General features: G+C 41.3%; 1 protein-coding gene across 21 annotated transcripts in view; it reads left to right on the top strand.

The window, feature by feature from the left end:
- Positions 1–19,618, top strand: part of LOC138203162 (receptor-type tyrosine-protein phosphatase F) — a 166,540-nt gene that overhangs the window by 75,596 nt on the left and 71,326 nt on the right. For all 21 annotated transcript variants that reach the window (XM_069157853.1, XM_069157845.1, XM_069157856.1 and 18 more), the window contains exon 5: positions 18,388–18,576. In XM_069157853.1, coding sequence (XP_069013954.1) covers positions 18,388–18,576 — 189 coding nt within the window. The remainder of the gene's footprint in view (positions 1–18,387; positions 18,577–19,618) is intronic.

The following is a 19,618-nucleotide window of genomic DNA, read 5'->3' as shown; positions in this document are numbered from 1 at the left end:
GCAACTTTGTGTAGAAAATTCAGGTTGTCTCATGTTAAATATTATTCTGTTCTTGAAGATCTGTCCACTTGATATTCTGTCATGGGTCGCTCACCTGTGGGGAGTTGCAAAGGCATCTTTTCACAGTAGCCAAGTCGGGCTTTAGCACATTTGCAGTCATGAGTCTTGAGTCACTCTGTAATTCTGTCACGCTGTAACAGCCACGCTCTTTGTTCCACGCCGTTCTCACGCCCCTGCCCGAGAGGTCACACCACTGAGACTTACATACGGTCCCAAAGTCAGCTCAGCCATTCCTCATTGTGTGTATGAGAGGCACACACAGGCACACACAGGCACACACAGACACACACACACACACACACACACACACACACACACACACACACACAGTGAGGCAGAATATAAAAGTGAAGTTGCGTTCTTTTATTGTTGCCACGCTGTCATAAGTCATCTTTTGAGGATTCTTAGTAACAACCTTTTTTTTTTTTTTTCCACTGTGTGTTGTATACATACCAGAATAAAGAAAATTAAAAACCTGGTCGATGTAGACAAAACTTACATGCAAAATTACTTGTGTGTGTGTGTGTGTGTGTGTGTGTGAGAGAGAGAGAGAGAGAGAGAGAGAGAGAGAGAGAGAGAGAGAGAGAACAGAGGGAGTGAATTGTGTGCAGGTCTGACCTGTATGGATAAATAATGATGCAGACGTTGCTGAGAGCAGAAGGGGAGGCGTGATTGAGAGATATTGTTGCAGTCTTTCATTCCCCTCTCGGTCACCCTTTTCTTTCATTTCTGTCTGCCATCTTGCCTCTCTAATGTCGGTCTCTTCTTATCTACCCTCTTCTTTGTTCTATTTGTCTGCCTCATCTCTGTGTTGACTACAGTGGACAGTGTGATGACGCTTTGCATCTGTGTCGGGTAACATAGAGAGATGACCAGAGGGAACAATGACTCATTACATGGGTAACGATGCCAATGCTCTGACCTTGAGCCCCCCCCCCACCCCACCCCACCCACCCCGAATTGAACCGCCTCAGTAAATGTCCAGGTAAATGGTGCTTGTCTCTACGATCTATGAAATAAACTACCGCTGGCCAGAAAAGACATCTCGGCTCACAACATCGGTCTTAAATGCAGTGCGCCGCCACTTCTCCGTGTCAAGGTAATATTTCACGTCTTCATCGGCGTTAACATTTGATGAGCATGTAAAATGTGAAACGCAATGACTCAGATCGCAAAATGCCTAAAGGTGGTGTTAAAACCACATCAGGACAATAATGGTGATGGTAGAGCTGATGCGGCTCCGCGACTCCAGTGACTACGAGTTTTCCCCGAAACCTGCAACAGATTCTGATAAAACCGCCTCGAGCAAAAGCCTGGTAAGTACTCGCAAGTAGTTTTAATTGGTTTCTATCGGCAGCCAGGGGATTGCAGAATTGACACATTCTGGGAAAGACCCACAACGATGGAGACTTACTTCGATATAATCACATTTTCAAAGTGAACACAAATCAGAAAGATTCTGAGCAAAGAGATTTGACGCAGACGTCTAATTGGAGTTCAAATATCAAGGGGGAAAAAAAAAAAAATCACTGCACAAACACGAATGCTGCTTTTATTTCCTCCTGTGAGAATGAAACCCCATTTAATGTTTGCTCAGCATTAGTTCTGCATTTCCAAAATTAGAATACAAATGAGTGTTGAAAGTTTTAAATATTGAGTACAGCCAGTGGTTGTAGTCATGTGTAATAATTAAATATCATATCAAATCCAAGGAAAAGTATCAACACCTATCTGCTTCGACGCACCCATCATAAAGAGCTAAAACAAAATGAAAATGTCAAACTGATGCATGCAGAGTTCCCTGTGACTTGAGAAGATTCCTCAAATATGAGCTGAAACTCTGGCATATTCTGCACCTTTTCTGTTTTGTTTTTTTCCGTGTGGGAGAAGATTCTCTTGTTCTGTGCGAGACAGCGGACCTGTCTCTAGAAAGGCAGGAACGTTATCTAATGGTACCAGATCAAAAGCTCCATCATTACCAGAATCCTCCACTGTCAGAGTGCGCATTGGAAAGGGTCTCTTTCAGACCAGAAGTTTTTTGAAGTTGCCTGGCAACTCATTTCTAAACTTGTACTATCAAGAAAAAATAAATGTAATTTTTTGGAAAGGTCAAGCGAGAAATATGCAAGGACTGTTAAGGACTGAAAGCTTCTGCAGTTGATACAAAAAAAATAGTCCCTTACTGGGTGAAAACATGCCAACTCTGGAGTGATATAGCTCCTTGTAATATAAAGAGAGCTCTGCCCTATGAGTCAATTTTATGCCTCTAATTTTAAGATGGGGAAAGGAGGCCATAATTAAGGCCACTGTTGAAAATTCATCCATTTTCTGTGCACAGTTAGAACATTTACAAGAACGGAAGGCAGCACAGTGTCTCAGCTTTACTGCATTCACTGTGTTTAGTGGTCCTGTGTTTGGTAACAGTAAACAAATTACAGCCTCACCGGTGAGAAAAGGCCTTTATTTGCTTGCCATGCATTCTAGTCCCTGGTGCAAAGGCAGAAAATGACTGCGACACAATGCCAGTAATAAATATCTCAGGAGCCAGGCAAGTGCGGACAACAAACCTGACTGGATAAACAGCATAGAAATCTCATTGCGCCTCTTCGCAGGCAAGATAAATACATACACAGGCTATATCGAAATGATTTAATACCGAACCCTGCTCCTCCGACAACTTAATCCCCTCCTTTCCTTCGCGCTATTCAAATCATCCACAATGACCAAAATAAGGTCTGTTGTGTAACTGCTATTACCCACATTACTTTTTCCACTCTGTGATTCTCTTTTTCAATACTGGTGGGTTTCTCAACCGTTGAAATAGTTGTCTGCTTATATTGTTGTCGAGGGCGGTTGGTCAGTTCATATTTACTGTAAGTTGTTGATGAAAGCGATGCGGGGTAGGAAAGTTTCGTGACAACGGGTTTGGCGTCCATTTTTGCCAGGGCTGTTATTTGTCAAAACAGGCTTGAAGAAATGCAGTAGCACAGAACTCTCTGCACACAATACCTTTCAGACACACACACACACACACACACACACACACACACACACACACACACACACACACACACACACACACCGATCTACAGGTGTACCCCTCACACTATATTTTTGAGCTCCATTGTGACAGTCTGTGTCACTGATTTAATTTCTCCCACCATCTGCTGGCTGGAAGCCCAGCGTCGTAGATCATATCCAGCCTGGCAGATACAAACTGCATCTGTCTATGCATGCTTCTCCCAAGGACTCACACAATATGGCAGGGTAGAATCACTCTCCCGGCCACCCAATCTGCATCCTTGCTTCCAAGGACTGGGACATTCTAAGTAGGACAGGTTGATTTTTTTTTTTTTTTTTTTTTTTTTTTTTTTTCCTCGAGTTACACCATGTTTATTGCGCTTGCATTTAAACAGAAGACACAGGAAATTAAGAAGGAACACAAACAGAAGCCTGCTTTCCTGGAAAATTGCCCCGCAATACATAATTAAAGTGAGCCAGAACATAAAAAAAAAAAAAAAAAAAAAAAAACACACAAACCCGTCATTACATTCTCCATTTTTTTGCCGGCTCAATCAGTCAATTGTTCCACGCACAGAAATAGACATGTAGACTTAGTACAGATATTATTAGTATACAAGTCACAAACTATGTAACCTTCTGCAAACTGAATCTCAGCATCCTCACACAAAGACTGTAACACTGCTGCGCTGCTGTTTCATAGCATGGCTTTTAATCAGCAACAGCCAACCTGTGGAAGTGTCCTTGACGAAGATGTTAAAACTCCACCAAACTCCCTGCCAGCTTGTTGTGCATTTAATCTTGTGTTTCAGTGTTTTTGTGATCGATAAATTATAATTAAAAACCCAAATCAACCAGGAAGCAGATTTTTAATTTGAATAATTTCGAATAAAAGTGGCATGATCAATAACTTACTATTAAATTTGACCCCGGTTGATTCATCTGTCCCTTGAGATTTATTGGACACAGGACTACATTTTTCATGCTATATGTAAGACATCTGGATGGAGCCGTGTATGCTGTAGGCAACAGTTTATCATCTGTACTCGTCCATCAATAGCTCTGTGCTTTTGGCAGGCTGTATCTGCAATGTCTGGTATGTCTGCGCCGTCAGTGCCGATCCTGTCTATGGCCTCAGGGGACAGAGGGTGAGAGAAGGGGGAGCGAAAGAGGGTAATATAAGGAAAGTGCTTGATACTAGAGAGAATAGTAGAACCAGGCAACTCAGGCACTTAATTATTACTGCAAAAGTTACGAGTTTTTATTTTGTTATTTTGGCGCAGGTAGTGAATTAGACCCGCTTTTTTCTTTTTAAGTCACTTTTGCCTGGTTCCCCTCCACTTTCTAAATGGTCGAAAAAGCATGTAATTCGGTGTTAAAACTTCAAAACACATTTGCAGACTGTCCTAATGACTCAAGAGCAGATTTCCATTTCTCTTAATTTATCCCATAACTTCAACCACTTTGCTAAAAATTCTACATCCTGAACGATGTTCATAAAAAGGTTAATGCTGGGGATTTATTTATCCTTTTTGTTTTTTTGGAGTGGGCCAGTGATTTTCAAAGTGTTTTAACACGTATGAGCTCTCCGACTGTTTGCTCATTTGCACATTTGCTCAACATCCGAGCCCATCAAGAAGGAAAAAGGAAGAAGAATGTAGATGAAATTCTTCCTGTTTGTATCGTTTAGTTCATTTGAGATGTTGATGTAAACTTTTTCCTTTGGGGAAGACAGCAATACTTTTCCTTTTTCTACACTGAAACCAATTATTGCAACAACAACAAAAGGAAATCATCTTTGTTGTTTCGACTCAACAATTGCAGAGTCACTTCTCTGTCGTAAACACTGTCTTTGTTTAGAGACGATAGTGAGGCAAAAAACAGGATCATCTCATAAAATGTTGTGTGTATGCATACAGCACAAACAACAGCCATAAAATAATCACAAAGTTCAATATTCAACCATTTTTTTAACATCATTAGCTTCCCAGTGAAAGGATTTATTCCTAAACTGTTCTACTTAGGTATAGTGTTCCTATTATTGTGTCCACGCTCCACGTGGGTTTGTCCAGTGAAACTTTGTTGCTTCAGGCTGCTGTCAGACACGTTGTGAGACCGGAGCTGCAGCCTGTCACCGTTTTCAACCTGGAGTAATGGCCTCTATTGATCGTCAGGGCGTCTTGCGCTCCTTATCTGGACATTGTCTTTGGATTTTCAGGAGACATTGGAGATGTGACAAGACATGCACATCCGTTAATATCTGCACATTGTCAGGAACAGACAGGGATATCCGCGAATCGACGTCGGCTATTAAATATCTGCCCCAACCAGCTGCAACAAGCTTTTATTATTCAATTACAGATTTTACTATGGACTTGTTTGTCAGTGGTCAGTGGGATCGACAGTTTCTCCTGATGCATGAATTCAGTCTGACTGCTTCCTCCATCCTTTATCAGAGTATTAAACAAGTTGCTACGTCATTTTCTTTGCCGAAGTTTTTGTTGGTCCCCAATTTTGTATTACTTTTAGCCCAAAATACTTTTAATTCACATCTCACTCTAAACCAGACAGGACCCCAGCAGGGGGAACGAGTTAGCCATCAAAATATAAAGATCTAATTACATTTTTCCAGAATTACAAGCAGTGTCACTGAATATAAACACCAGAGGATGATGGAGACTGTCACTCACAGATGTGCTCCTGAATCAAATTGATATTTGAAGGGTCAAATATAAGTCAATGCATACTTCCACCTCAGTGCTCCGAGCCCTGCAGACAGCCGCAGTGTAATTCTGCATCAAATCAATTTGCTCATTGCTTCACGCTCTTCTTCTTGCTTTTAGTTAAAAGTGTTTTGTGCACAGCGAAGGTTCAACCTCTCGGCCAAGTTTGGTGGCATCCTGCATTTGACCAATTCATCATTTGTAAATAAAGACGTCGGATATATTTGATATCCGCTCTGTGGCACAGAAAGGTCATGACAATATGAATGTTAAATTAAATGAGATTTCATTTGGTTTATTGACATTATGTAGACCAAAGACTAAAATGACTTTTGATATCATATATATCTAACAAATGCCTCAGTTCTGTATATTCTATCGGTTAGTTCAGTGTAAATGATTCCATCCAAGTGCTTTGATGTTGTTAACAGTGAAAGCTGTCTATCTTTGTCTGTGAGTCATGCAAAACCAATGATTAAGAAACAGTAGAAAAAATAAATCCCTGCACACAATGGAAAACAATCAACAATCTAATATATATATATATATATATATTTACAACTTGCTAATGGATTTACTTCTATGGTCTATTTTAGCCTGCAGTTGTTGGACATATTATGTTGAAGTACATTTGTTTTAAGTAGTGTGTCTAATGTTTTTCCAACCCACATTCTTTTAGTATGATCTCAATAAAAAAAAATGTGGCATTAAAAGTTTGTTCTATTTACTGCATCTCATTGTGCCAAAATAAAAAAATAAAAAACACAACACCCGGCATACTTTTTTTTTCTTCTTGAATTTGTTAAAAACGACCCCGTGGGCCTTTATGGTTGCAGGTGAAGAGTGAGGTCCACCTCACAGCTCTGTAGGCCAATGAGTCAACAGCTCCCCAGGCACTGACTGGCTATGGATGGATGGTCCTGCTTTATGTCAGGGGGGGTTCTAATACCTACACTCAATGAGCTGGCTAATGGGAGTCCTTTCACCCTGACCCCTTTTCCTCACACATTTACACATCAAGCCCTCTCGGCTTATCCACTGGGCCACACAAGGCAGAGGGAGGAACGGCTTGACTCACTATCAGCCCAACAGCTCGCCTGTAAAGCCTCCCATTTTTCTCATGTTTAAGAGGCATGGTTGCCATTTTCTCTAAGCTACTAAGCTATGTTTTTCAAGGTTGGGGCTGATCGGTCTGCCTGCAGCTGTCAAAGGCACTGTTGATTTTGCATGCAGCACATCTCCATCTGTATTTTGCACCTGTTTTGCACGGGACGGCTGACTGAGCAAGCATGCTCCGATTCAGGCCTGCCTGCTTCAACACTCACGGTGTGTTTAGGAGAACTTGTTGTTTAATTAGGGAAACCTCCATGTTGATCCAATTACTGACTTGATGAAGTTGTTGTGAGGTCAGAACTGATATTAAACCAACCTCAAGAAATGGTAAATGCTTAGTTTTAAGTAGTAGAATAAGGTTTGTTTTGACTCGAGGCATGATAATGAAATAGTCAGTCCGAAAAACACTGATTGCTGCAGGCTAATTTACTATACCCACATAATGGTTACAGTAGGTCATGTTTGCCCGGCCTCTCTGCTAATGTTGACCATTGATGACATTATTTAGCCTCTTCTGTGTTGAGCAGCAGTTAGCAGGTCATGCCACAATGTGATATTTTGGAACACCCATCACTTCTGCAAACCTCGACATAATCAAAGTTGAGACTGTCGACATTGACTCACAGTCTCTGTGTATTATTCATTATCTCTGACTGAGAGAATAAGTAAAGGCTGTCACAGGAGCCCCGTCAGTGAGGATTTAATTAACAGAACCTGCCACATTCCACTACATCCACTGCCTTTCTCAGAACTCATAAAAGCCACCCGTATCTGCCGTAATTACACTAAACACGTCACAATAAAGCTCTGCCGATGATTAATTTGAGTTGTGGAGAGGATCAATTAATTCATTTATTTGCAAACCCCCGCTCCGCTTCTTTCTGTAGACCGATTTCATTAACCGTCACGCTTTCTGATTTTTGGTCCCGTCCTTGTTCTTCTTTTCTTTTCTTTTTTACGAGACACCTGCAGGAATAGCCTGTCTTATTAGCCACATCACATTACCACAGAAATCTACCATGAGCCCTGAAGTGTTTTTATTTTATTTTTTTCCATCAAAGAGGCAGTTACATTAAAATGAGGAGTAAACCACAAACCGTGGACTCTGTAATACCATAATCTCAAGGGTCTTCAATCAAACTCCTGTTAGTGGGACCACAAGGCAAGAAGTAGAGCTGTAATCTTAAAATGAAAGCCTACAGCTGTGCGACTCGCCGAGCGTAGTTAATGGAGGATGTGATTCTGTGCAGCAGCGCTTGTCCCACAAGGTGAATCGGTCAGCATAACCATGTGAATTCAGAAGACCACCCTTGGGTAGCAGTAATGGGTCAGAGGCCAGGGTGATGTACTAACTGGTGAGCCGCGGCATAAATAACAGGCGCAGGGGCATCTGGCAGGGCTGTAGATCACACCGACGACAGTGGAAGTATGATATCAGATAGGAGAAAAGAGGGAGAAGTAGAGATAAATAGGAAAGCGGAGGGAGAGATGATAAAAAAAAAAAAAAAAAAGAGGGAGGGGAGGAAGGGGAGGACGGAGTTTGGGGGGAATTAGATGACTGTTATTGATTATCTGCCTGAAGCCGAGGAAGTGAGGCCAAATGTTCTGCTCAGCCAGACAAAAAAGTGTATTATTTCAAAGGTCATGGCATGCATTACAGTCTTTTTACTCCAAGTGCACTTGGATAAACAGCCGAATAACTGCACGGCGATACCAACACGAGTCTGCAGTGAGTGAGTGTGTATTAACAACCGCATTAGCAGTGTTTTTGTTATGGCTGTGTTCTCGTGATGGTCCGTTGCGTGCAGGTGTGCCTGTGCGTGCGGATCACATGTCCTCGGGACTATTTGTTTGATGTACTTCTATCGCCATAGCAACTGCCATAACACCCGGTCGAGGAGACCGGGTGCCAGAGACAACAGGCTTGAAGAAAAGATCTTCAGATCTGTGACAGTGCACTTTCAATGCACACTGTGAATTTGCATTCATTTCCCTGCCGCCTCATCCTAACTGTAGCGAACAGATTTATCAGCCAACTATTAACGCTGTTGTGTAATCACCCACCACGTCACTATTCACACCGACTTCAGGTGGCATCTCCGAGGATAATTTGTTTGGTTAGAATTAGCATCTTGTTGTCTTTGTTTTTTCCGCTCTCGCCTCTCTTTTCCACGGAGATTTTTCACATCGTTACAACAGTATTACATCAATGGCCCTCCTCGCCGGGTCTTTGATGTCGGGGTGTGCCGTGTCATCCCTGCTGAGGAGACCTCTGCAGTGGGAGCTCTGCCAGCGAGTATTTCTCTGGAGAGCAGGAGAGTCCCACTCACATGCCCTTCATGGCAAAACATGTGAGAAAACTCTTTGCCCTCTGATGTTTGGCAAGTAAAACAGCACAAAGGCAGTGCATGAATACCGGTCAGGTCAGCGTGCCTTTTGCGAGGGGGCCTATTAGTCGCTGCCTTCTTCTCACAAGATTTAAGAGCAAAATCAAGAGGAAGTATTAAGTAGTCCTACAAGGGGGAAAGTTGACTGAATTAAAGGAGATTTTAATAAGCAACCGCTGTAAGAGCGTCGTGCTACTGTAGCTGGTGTAATCCCCATATTTGTATCTATTATTTCCGTCCAGCAGAGTGTAATACAAACATTACGTCTGCAGTTAAATGGTAAACCCGCCGAGTGTTTTCCACGCCATCAGCAACCCAACTTATTCACGGAGCTCTTTCAGTTGAACTCATGTCAGCTCTGGCTTTTGTGTTTGCACCTCATGCTGCCGCTGACACCTCTCACACACTTCCGTGTCTCCGACAGATGCAAATGTCTGTCTCGACAATGTTCTTGGCGAGAAGCAGCTGCAGGGCACGTGCTTTGTTTTCTGCAGACTGCTCATCTGCTCTCTAATGATAAATTGACTCAAGTCCAGTTGAGACGTAGACAAGACATACAGCGCTAGATTTAGTTTCCCTTTTACAGGTCGGGCTGGCAGAAAGGTGAACAATTAAAAATGTATTAGCCAAACAAAGTGGAAACACTGAGACGGTAATCTCATGCATTGCAAAATATAATGAAACAGATTCCTTTTTTAAACATTTAGCCATCGGTCAAGCTCCAAATGCCACACATTCTCAGAGACAAATTAAATCCGGAAATGGCCTTCATATTCTTTCTAGAAGCGCGTAAACCTTTTTTTTTTAACCCGCGGAGACAGTGCAGTGATGTATGTTTTAAAAGGGTAGATTTTAGAGCAGTAATATTTCATGAGGCAAGTGGCTGTGTTGCTGCCACTGTGGTCCTTTGGTTCACACTATCAAAGGGGACATCACCTTTAATTGTTGTCATCCATCACTTGGCAACAGGCACATGTGGAGATCATAAGGGGCTTTTATATTATTTTTTTAGTTGAAATGAGATCAGCTCAGATGTCGGGGACTTAATTTTTGAAGGCAAACAGTGAGGCTGAATTAAATGAATTATTGAAACGTACAGTATTGACACGACTCCCGTTCGTGTTGTAGCTGTATTTCCCGCCATATGCTGCCTCATCGCTGTATGTTATTCCTCCCTTAAAACATTTATAACAGCATGTGACAGTCGCCCCTTCTTGCGCTTAAGACGATAAGGAGGATGGAGATACCGCCGCATATGGAAATGGGAATGGAAATGAGGCAGAAGTCTTGTATCTGGTGCCACTATGTTAGGACTCCCATGTTACGAAGGAAGTGGGGTGTCTGGAGTGCTTTCCCCCATCGAGATGAGTGTGTTTGGGCTGTGGGGAAAACGCGGGTTGACGCCACTGTGGGATTGAGCTCCAGCAGCCTCCCAGTGGGACAGGAGGACAGGGATGGGTCTCTTTCAGCAGGGCTCTGATTAGACCCATCGCCCTAGCTGCCACGCTCCACTCCCACTGGTAATTGGAGCTGGCAGGAGGTTGGCATGCACCCCTCCCCTTCCCCCTCCTCCTCTCCTCCCTTCCCTCTCTCCTTTTTACTTTTTTTTTTTTTTTTTTTTTCTTTTTCTCTCCCTCGTCTCTCATCTAAATCTTACCTCACCTGCCTGTGGCTGCCACCGAGTCACAATAGTTTATGATTACTGTATCGTGTGTTTTTTTTTCTTTCTCAGTTCCACGAATTACCATAGTGCTTACTAGTGCCTCTTCTCTTTACAATTGATGTTGCCAGTGTTTCCCCCATGCCTTTTGTGTATAATCAAGGCTCCCACTGCTATTCTAATTGAGTAGCACAACCATAAAACCACATTAAGCCTCCTCTTTCTGCCCTTTCTATTCTCCCGAACTGCTATAACCACTGTAAACTGGAAGTTCGTCTGCTAAGCTGCTCGTATCGCAGTTGAACTGTGCGTTTTAAGCGGCTGTCGAGAGAACAATGGTCCTATTTATTTGATACAACACAGAAGAACCAGTTCATGCGCACCTCGCTTTTACGTCTTATGTCCTGTGACTTTCTAGCGCTGCCTCTGGCCTCACTGGTTTTGCTAATGCAGGGCGTTTCACCTGCTTTTGGTTGTAACAACTTTGTCATAGAAGCTCTTTACAAATGGCACAAAGTTCAAGCGGTTTAAGACAGATTGGTCTCCTCAGTATGAGACATCTACAGTGCAACATTATGTTAGATCAGCGGCAGAATAAAGGTTTGCATGCTGCATGCATAATTGAAGATTGTGTAGTCTGCATACAAACTGAATAAAATTACCAAAGCAGCAGTTAGATTGGAAAGTAGAACACATTCATCTCCTTACAAGTGTAGCTCATGACATTAGTATTTTTGTTTTGATCTTTCTTTTTTTCTGCAGCAGTGTTCATCATATTCATTGGGGCACCTACGTGATACCTATCACAGGATATGGAATTTTTTTTATTTTTTTTTGCCTTACTTGTATTTTCCTGCTCGGACTAGAAACGAGAGTGGAGGGGTTTTTTTGGTGTTTTTTTTTGAGGAATTACAGCACAACAGAGCCTTTATATCAAGAATTCCCTCTATCTTGACAAACATCAACCTACATCGCCCGCAACATTTCATTGGATCCTCTCCAAATTTCCCCATCCCTTTTCTTTTCCCTTCAAATTAAAGAGGACTGAACAAAGGCATGTCTTTGTCTTCCCAGGATGACAAGTTGGCAGACAAGGCCAGCCTGCAGGACTTACAATAGTTGAAATAGACAGAGAGGGCTCAAATCTTACCCAATAGCTCGACATGATTTGTGTATAGAAAGATCTTTCTGTTATTCTTTTTCACCAAATGTCAGGGACATGGCAGCTCTCTACATTAGATGTGGGCTGAGTGCTCGTAATTACAGAAATGATATCTTTTAGTCGTGACTTATGTTTTAATCAAATTAAAATAATCAACTGTGACACATTTTGCAAGACCTCTTCTACAATTGGAAAATTCAAATGGGTTTTTACAGAACACAGCATTAATCAACTTTTTTTGTTTAAGTCTATCATGACATTTTTTCAAATTTGTACAGTTTTACTACTTGAGAGCATGAAAGAATGGGACTTTTATTTGATTTTAGACTCAAATCATAATGGTTTCATAAGCATAAACTCTGGAGGCAGAGAGGCCCACATCTCAAATATTGATCCTCAGTCTGAAATTTAGCTAAAAACATTTTAGATTAAAAATTTGCACTTTATATTCATTCATAAAATTTCCTAACATCACATTCTGCTTTTCTGTACGGTAAGTTTCTCTAAAAACGGTTGATATTGGCAAATCAAAATCAATTTTGATTGCTGAAGAAACTGGTTTCACAGGTTACACAACGTTAAAGTAACTAACCTTAAATATTTCCTGCTTCTGTAACAACGCCCACTATGGAAGCAGCACTGAAGCTGAGCATTGCTCTGCCTCCTTCATATGTATAACATGTACTGTACACGCAGCCCAGTCAGTCTTCCGTTTATACAATTTGTCATGTTGGAATTGACACACTACAGCGCACTTTCCACTAATCAGACTGACTGTGGCGAAATGTACACCAGGAGTAATAACAGTTCACCTGCAATGCAAACATGAAGCAGGAGTCAGGGATAGATTCGTATGTAAGCTTTGCAGCAGCATTTAAATTATTCCCTGTTTGTGCTTCCGATATGACAGAGCCGCTGACTCGTGTAATAACTCTTTTGGGGTCTTTCACCCTGTTTTACCAATGGTTTGCATTTTTCACAGCTGAGGAACGTTTGCCAATAAGTTTAATCGTACATATTCTATATGCAGCAATGCAAGCGGGTTGGATGGGAAATATCTGAAGGCATAGTTACAGGAAATACTACTGAAAATAGTTTTTCCTCCAAGTAAGGCAAGATGTGTTTTTCAGTGGGAAACTGTATATTACAGCCTTTAATTTTGCTGTAGGTGTATGTTGGAGGCAATAGATCAAACTTCACTTCAAAATAAGGTATGACAGACTCCTGCTGTACAACCCCTGGGGTGACTGGCAGGGTGTAATTGACACCACGGTGTCATGTCTCATTGAATCGATTGGTTTCCACTGTGTAGAGAGAAGCTACACAATTTTCTGGCTGAGATAGAGTGCTTTTGGAGGTTTAATCATGTGCTACATGTAGAAACAGCATGCGTGACATGACATGATGGATGAACATTGGAAATCAGTGGCGAATCGATTTTAATGTAAAGATTATGTGTCGTATCCGCGCTTGATTGAAAATTCAAATTTTGTAGAAAGATTGTTTGTCAGCAATAAAACTGATACTTTTAATTGATTAAATATATGTTTGCAAAAATAATCTGTGAACTGTATTTATGGGGATGCCAGTTTTTTGTTTTTTTTAGGCCAAAATTTAGTATGGAATAGTTTCGCTGCCAACAACACCTAATTTAGTCCTCAAAAACAGCCTATTGTCCTGCACGCAACCACCGGAGCCCACACCGACTGGCCAATCCGGGGAGTCCATATATTAAGGAAAATGGGGTCCATGTCAGCAGCCACAATGGGACTTCCTCTGCGGTGATCCATTATGAACATATTCGAAGCGATTTGTAAGTAGGTGAGACTGGAGTTCAGCCCCCTCTGGGTTTAGCATAATTCAGTGGTTTCCCACATTTCATCTTAAAAAGGAGAATAGCAGAGGGATCTCTTATCATCTTTTACAACCAAACTGTCCATTTTTAAGATTTCCTTCTAAATAAACCCTCGTTCGGAAAATTACTGCAGCCTCAACGTTATGTAAGTTGTATTTCTACCAGGCAATTTTCTCCCTTATTCTGTTGCTGTCGTTGTCTCCGTCTCTCTCTCCCGTTGCCCTTCTCTTTCACTTTGAAGGTTAGCGAGAGAAAACCACAGAGGAACACTACAATGCTGTTGCCATTATTCACACAATGACAAACTGTGCAGTATTATTTCATTATGCTGTATTGGTTTTACGGAGGTATCCTCTTTTGTAGAGGTATCGGTTGGGATGTCTGAAAACTAATTCTTTATCGTCAGACAGGAAGTAAGCCTCGCCGCAAAGATAAGCGGCCACGCAGAGATCTGTCAGCTACATCTGAATATGAGACGATCCGGGCTACGGGCCAAACACAAGGGTGAAAGGAGGAGCAACTGCTCTGCTGAGGATCAGAACAAAAAACAAAACCCATGCTCCTATTCACGCTGAGGCCATATAAGTTTACATATGGATTTTTGCCTCAGACAAGCCAAGTGAGGGGTGGGGGTGTTGGGTTGTGAGAAAAACCTATTCAGAGCATCGTTTAGGTTACAAAGCCTTTTTGCTAACATGGTTTTAGAGGGTCAGATTGAAACGACAACGTAGGTCTACGTTATAAATCCACCGGCTTAAAGTGGAGCAAGTATTGTTAGTTATGGGTGTATCAGCTGTAGAGTGGTTTTTTTTGTTGTTTTTTTTAAATGGCAGCTGGTCATCATTTCTGTTAAACAAATATCCACTTTTTGGGCAGGTATATAGTTAAACATCTAATATCTAATGAGTGATGTAAGAAAACCTTATTAAACTATTATTTGTGGCATTTCCTAAAATCCTAAAAGAAAGTGTTTTTCTCTAATAATCAGTAAATTAGAAGTTTGCAGTTGGCTTTTTTTTATTTGACTATATTTGACTTTATTTTTTGCCTCTTCCCCCTCAAAAAAATTTCCAGCCCCGGTCTTGTACGGGTGACTGTTCTGAAGGGGTTTACTTAGGCTATGTTTAATCAGATTTTTTTTTTCTCCAATCAGGTCTTTCAGACGGACTGTCCGCTCTGTTATTTGCAAGTGAACAGACTGGGTTTGGTGTGTCCAGACATCGCCAGTCTATCTGCATGGGTTGCTTTGGTAACGGCGTACGCACAGCTATGCTGGTGACGCAGTTTACCAATACGGAAGCTTCCGGCACAGAAGTGCCAGCAGACAGTTCATTTCAGCTTCTGTTCGTGGACTGTTGTTATCGTTGTCCTCCGCAGTGCTCTGCTGGCGGTATCATAAGTTCTGCTCACTATGTCTCTCCGAAAATGACGTTGTTACTGTGTGTCGCATTGCGTGTGACGCAAGAAATCCCCAAGCGGAGCGTCCGGACTGAGACGTATCTGCAGAAATCCGATTGGAATCGCATTTCAAAACACTTCCAAATTTGTTTTGGGACCAGCTTGAAATAATCTTATTTCAAGTAGTGTTTTGCTGTTCAGACTTTCAAAAATAAAAAAAAAAAAATCAGATAAGGGCTGGCAGTAAGTACCTTGTGCCAAGACAACCTGGTGAAAGTTTCTTTCCAATTACTCTCCTCACCTACAGTAACTGTTTTTCAGAAATCCTTTGCTCACTTTTAGCTTTTCACTTTAACTCTTGGGACATTGTATTCCTGCTCTGTGACACTGGCAACCTGTCCAGGTCCCAGCCTGCCTCTCACCCACTGTGAGCTGGGATAGGCTCCAGCCCCCTGGGTCCCTGGGCACGATGTGTGGGTATGGATGGACGAATAGATGAATCCAGATTGCAGTTCCATTCTGGACTCTTATTTCCTTCCACTTCTTGTATTAATTTAGTTAATCCCTGCACTTAAGCTGTCCTTTGCTTTTATTGTTAGAAAACCTGGAGTCAGGTGTCTTTTCATGGTGAACCAAAGGTAGAAGTTACAATCACAAGCAAATTTTTTTTCACACTTAACACTTTGCCCCCAATGACAAAGTACATATGAGAATAAAGATGAAATAGAATAAGAGTTCAAGAGCAAGCTGATAATAACACTTCTCAAGGGCTATCATGTTTCCTCTTTATTACTGAGTCACAGAGATTAAACAAGGATTTATTATGAGCGCTGTGTTGGGGGCTCTCATTTTGGTTTGGCAGCACAGTGAGGTCTTTTCATTGAGTGTTTGTGACAAAAGCAGCTTCATAATTTCATTAAACACAATATAATGTACGGCCCATTTTTGTTTTAATATTAACACATTTGTTACAAATTTAACAGTGAAATATTACATTGTTTAATCTGAAGACGGGAGAGAGTAAGGAACTGAACAATTGCCTAAGAATTCCTAGTTCGTTTGCCCTTGTAAGGTTGAAAACATGCGACTGGACACAACTCACTAGAGCAGGGGTGTCAAACATACGGCCCGCGGGCCGGATCCGGCCCGCCAGGGGGTCCGGCTCGGCCCGCCGGATGACTTTGCCAAGTGTGAAAATTACAGAAAGACATACATTGCATTTCTATGAGAATATGGAGGTTTATGAGTACAAACGTTTTGTGATTTTTTTTTTTTTTTTTTTTAATCGATCCAGTAATTGCTTCAGAAACAGCGTAAATGCGACGTCTGCTCCGGAGGGAGAAGCTGCTGCTCGCTTTGTGACCCGTTAAATCTGCAGAGGAGAGCCCAGGCAGATAGACAGTGGGCTGATGTCTGAGTTTTTGCTCTTTATGTTTCTAGTTTATTGTAGAAAGACCTTTAAAATAGGGTTTATCATCCAAAAACCTTCACCAATGATTTAAACATAGAGAAATGTTGTCGTTATGTATGCGTTATTATGCTATGATTTTACTGGTCTGGCCCACTTGAGATCAAAGTGGGCAGTATGTGGCCCCTTAACTAAAGTGAGTTTGACACCCCTGCACTAGAGAGTGAGTAGACAAGTGGAAAAATGAGCTTAAAAAAAAAAGTAAATAGTTTACTCTCAAAACTAGACTGCATGCTTTCCACAGAAAAACATGCTACAAGTGTTTAATATGTGTTAATGCTGGGATGCACCTCTTCCTGATGACATTTGGAATCCCACATGCCAAGGCTGGGTCGTCTAAGACTATAAACTGGCCTATTTTGATAATCATAATGTCAGTATAAATTTGAGATTTCCTTTTACTTTGAAATCTGAAATTTTGCCTCAAGGATTATACTTCCACAATGCTACGTGTTGTCATGGATATGCCGTTACTTTCAATATGATGAGTTGGATTATTCAAATAGGTTTGTTTAGTTCGCTAAGCCTACGGTGACTCATCTACGCATAGGTACACAGGCATATTGCAACTATCCTTCTTCTGTCTAAACCTGAGACTCCCTCTGCGAGATAATAAGCCTGCGATGATAATCAATCACAAACAGGACTCTTTGTTTTTTTGTTTTGTTTTTTCAACCAAATTTAAATCAGCACCATGTTCTCCAGTACTCTCTTCTGCTCTTGCACTCATTTTGTGTGTGTCTTTGTATTCTCAGATGACTGTTTGGGCCTATAACACCTGAAATGTATTTGTTTTTTAACCTCTTCTCTGTCCTTCCCAGCGCAACAAAAAAAGGATTAATTCAAATCAGAAACATCTGCAGTTGAACTAGAACAATTCAATTGTTTTCAGATTTTTATTTCTGCTCTCGAAGGTAACAGTCAGGCCACGTAAAATATATTTTATAAAAGTATATTCTGTTACTACCAACTTTTTATGAGGACGGTAAGATAATTAAATTAAAAGGAAGGTTTTATATATTTTACAGTTGAATGGGGGATTTATCCTTTCAGATTTAGAACTTCATTAACTTGCTACTCAAGGATCTGACCTACGTCACATATCCAAAAACACAATAGAGGAGCAATGGATTAATTTCTCTTGTATACAATTTCAAAGGATAAAAACATCAGTTCTGTCAATTTTATAGCAAGTAGTGTCTTGTGTCGTGTAATATCTTCTCGTGCGCTAATTTCGATGTGTGTGTGTGTGTGTGTGTGTGTGTGTGTGTGTATATATATATACTCGGATTACTGTTTGGCCTGTAGCACCTGAAATATATTTGCTCTCTTTCATCCTCTTCTCTGTCCTTGCCAGCTCAACAGCTTTGATGCACTCAACTCCTCTCACAGCAATTGAAAGCCTACTCTGTCACAATCTTTTTGTAAACACATTTTTATTCTTCTTTTTCATTTTATTTAATTTTTTTTACATTTATTTCTAGCTCTTTGTGTCTGGAGCTACACTAAAATCTGGCTTTGCTAATTTAACATTTTTCAGAGAACCAGATCCCTCATGGCTTCCCCACCATTGATATGGGCCCCCAGCTGAAAGTGGTTGAGAAGACCAGAACTGCCACGATGCTGTGCGCCGCCAGCGGAAACCCAGACCCAGAGATCTCGTGGTTCAAGGACATGCTTCCTGTGGACATCAGCAGCAGCAACGGGCGTATCAAGCAACTACGCTCAGGTAAACTTTGATTTAGTTTCCTTAAGTTTACACTGTCCATGACAGATTGATAATGTAAATACAGCAAAGGCAAGTCGCAATGTGGAAGATGTCTCTGCATACCAACAGACATGAGTAAAGTTAGACAGGAGGATAATGTGAGAAAACAAAAGGCCTTTGTTGTCATGTATGAGTTTAATGTATTCACTCTCTTCGCAAAAAGACATGAAAGTTTTATATAGCTCGTCGTTGTCACCTGGTTTACTTGATTTCCTCACAAAAAGCACCGGAGCCACTGACAAAGTAACAGAAGTTAGCATTGTTCCTGCAATCTTTGATAGCTTGTAACTTTTTAAAGTACAAACAGAGAATTTTTTTCACCATATTAAATAATCCTTAATCCCCTCTTGAACATGCAGCTGGGTCACATTGAGGCCAGCCGATGATACAGTAGTGAGAAGAAAAAATATCTATGATACTCTGTGTTCACAGTTGAAGCCCTGTTGATAAATAAACAGCACTTGCCTGACCTGGATCAGATTGCAAAGGTGCAAGGTGGAAAGATTAGCGGCTTTTGACCAGGTTAAGTGTTTCGCTCCGTCCTAAATCTACCTCACTTAGTGAGGATCCTGTAGTGAACCTCACTGAGTGAGGTAGATTTCAACTTGTGAGGCTCCTGTGGTGGAAAGCAGCTTATAGAGTGTCAGACTGCAGGTGTAAGGACCCAAACATTAAAGATGAGCGCTATACTCTCGAAAAAAGCCTGACACAAAAGCTGCCCAGTGGAAGCTGAGTCCGGGTCACTTGAGCATCTTTGCTCTGACTGTCCCAGTTCTTGCAATATTAAAATGCGGCTCTACTGCAAGAATAACCTAAAATAGGTACAGATTTCGACAAATTGGATACTAATGGACCTCCTTAACTGTTTGATAGTGTTTTTTTCATGCAAGAATAAAATTGTACATAAAACCACGATTTAGTTTTTCTTCCAGCAACAAACTTTTAATTAGTTTTCTTTCTCACGTACATTGAGAGTGCCTGAAAATGTGCTGATATGTAATAC

Source organism: Embiotoca jacksoni, unplaced genomic scaffold, assembly GCF_022577435.1.
Source record: "Embiotoca jacksoni isolate LCO1_2020_lvr unplaced genomic scaffold, fEmbJac1.0.p SCAF_22, whole genome shotgun sequence".
NCBI classification, from domain to species: domain Eukaryota; kingdom Metazoa; phylum Chordata; class Actinopteri; family Embiotocidae; genus Embiotoca; species Embiotoca jacksoni.
The sequence above is the reverse complement of the archived record's forward strand: the minus strand, read 5'-3'. Positions and strand labels throughout refer to the sequence as shown.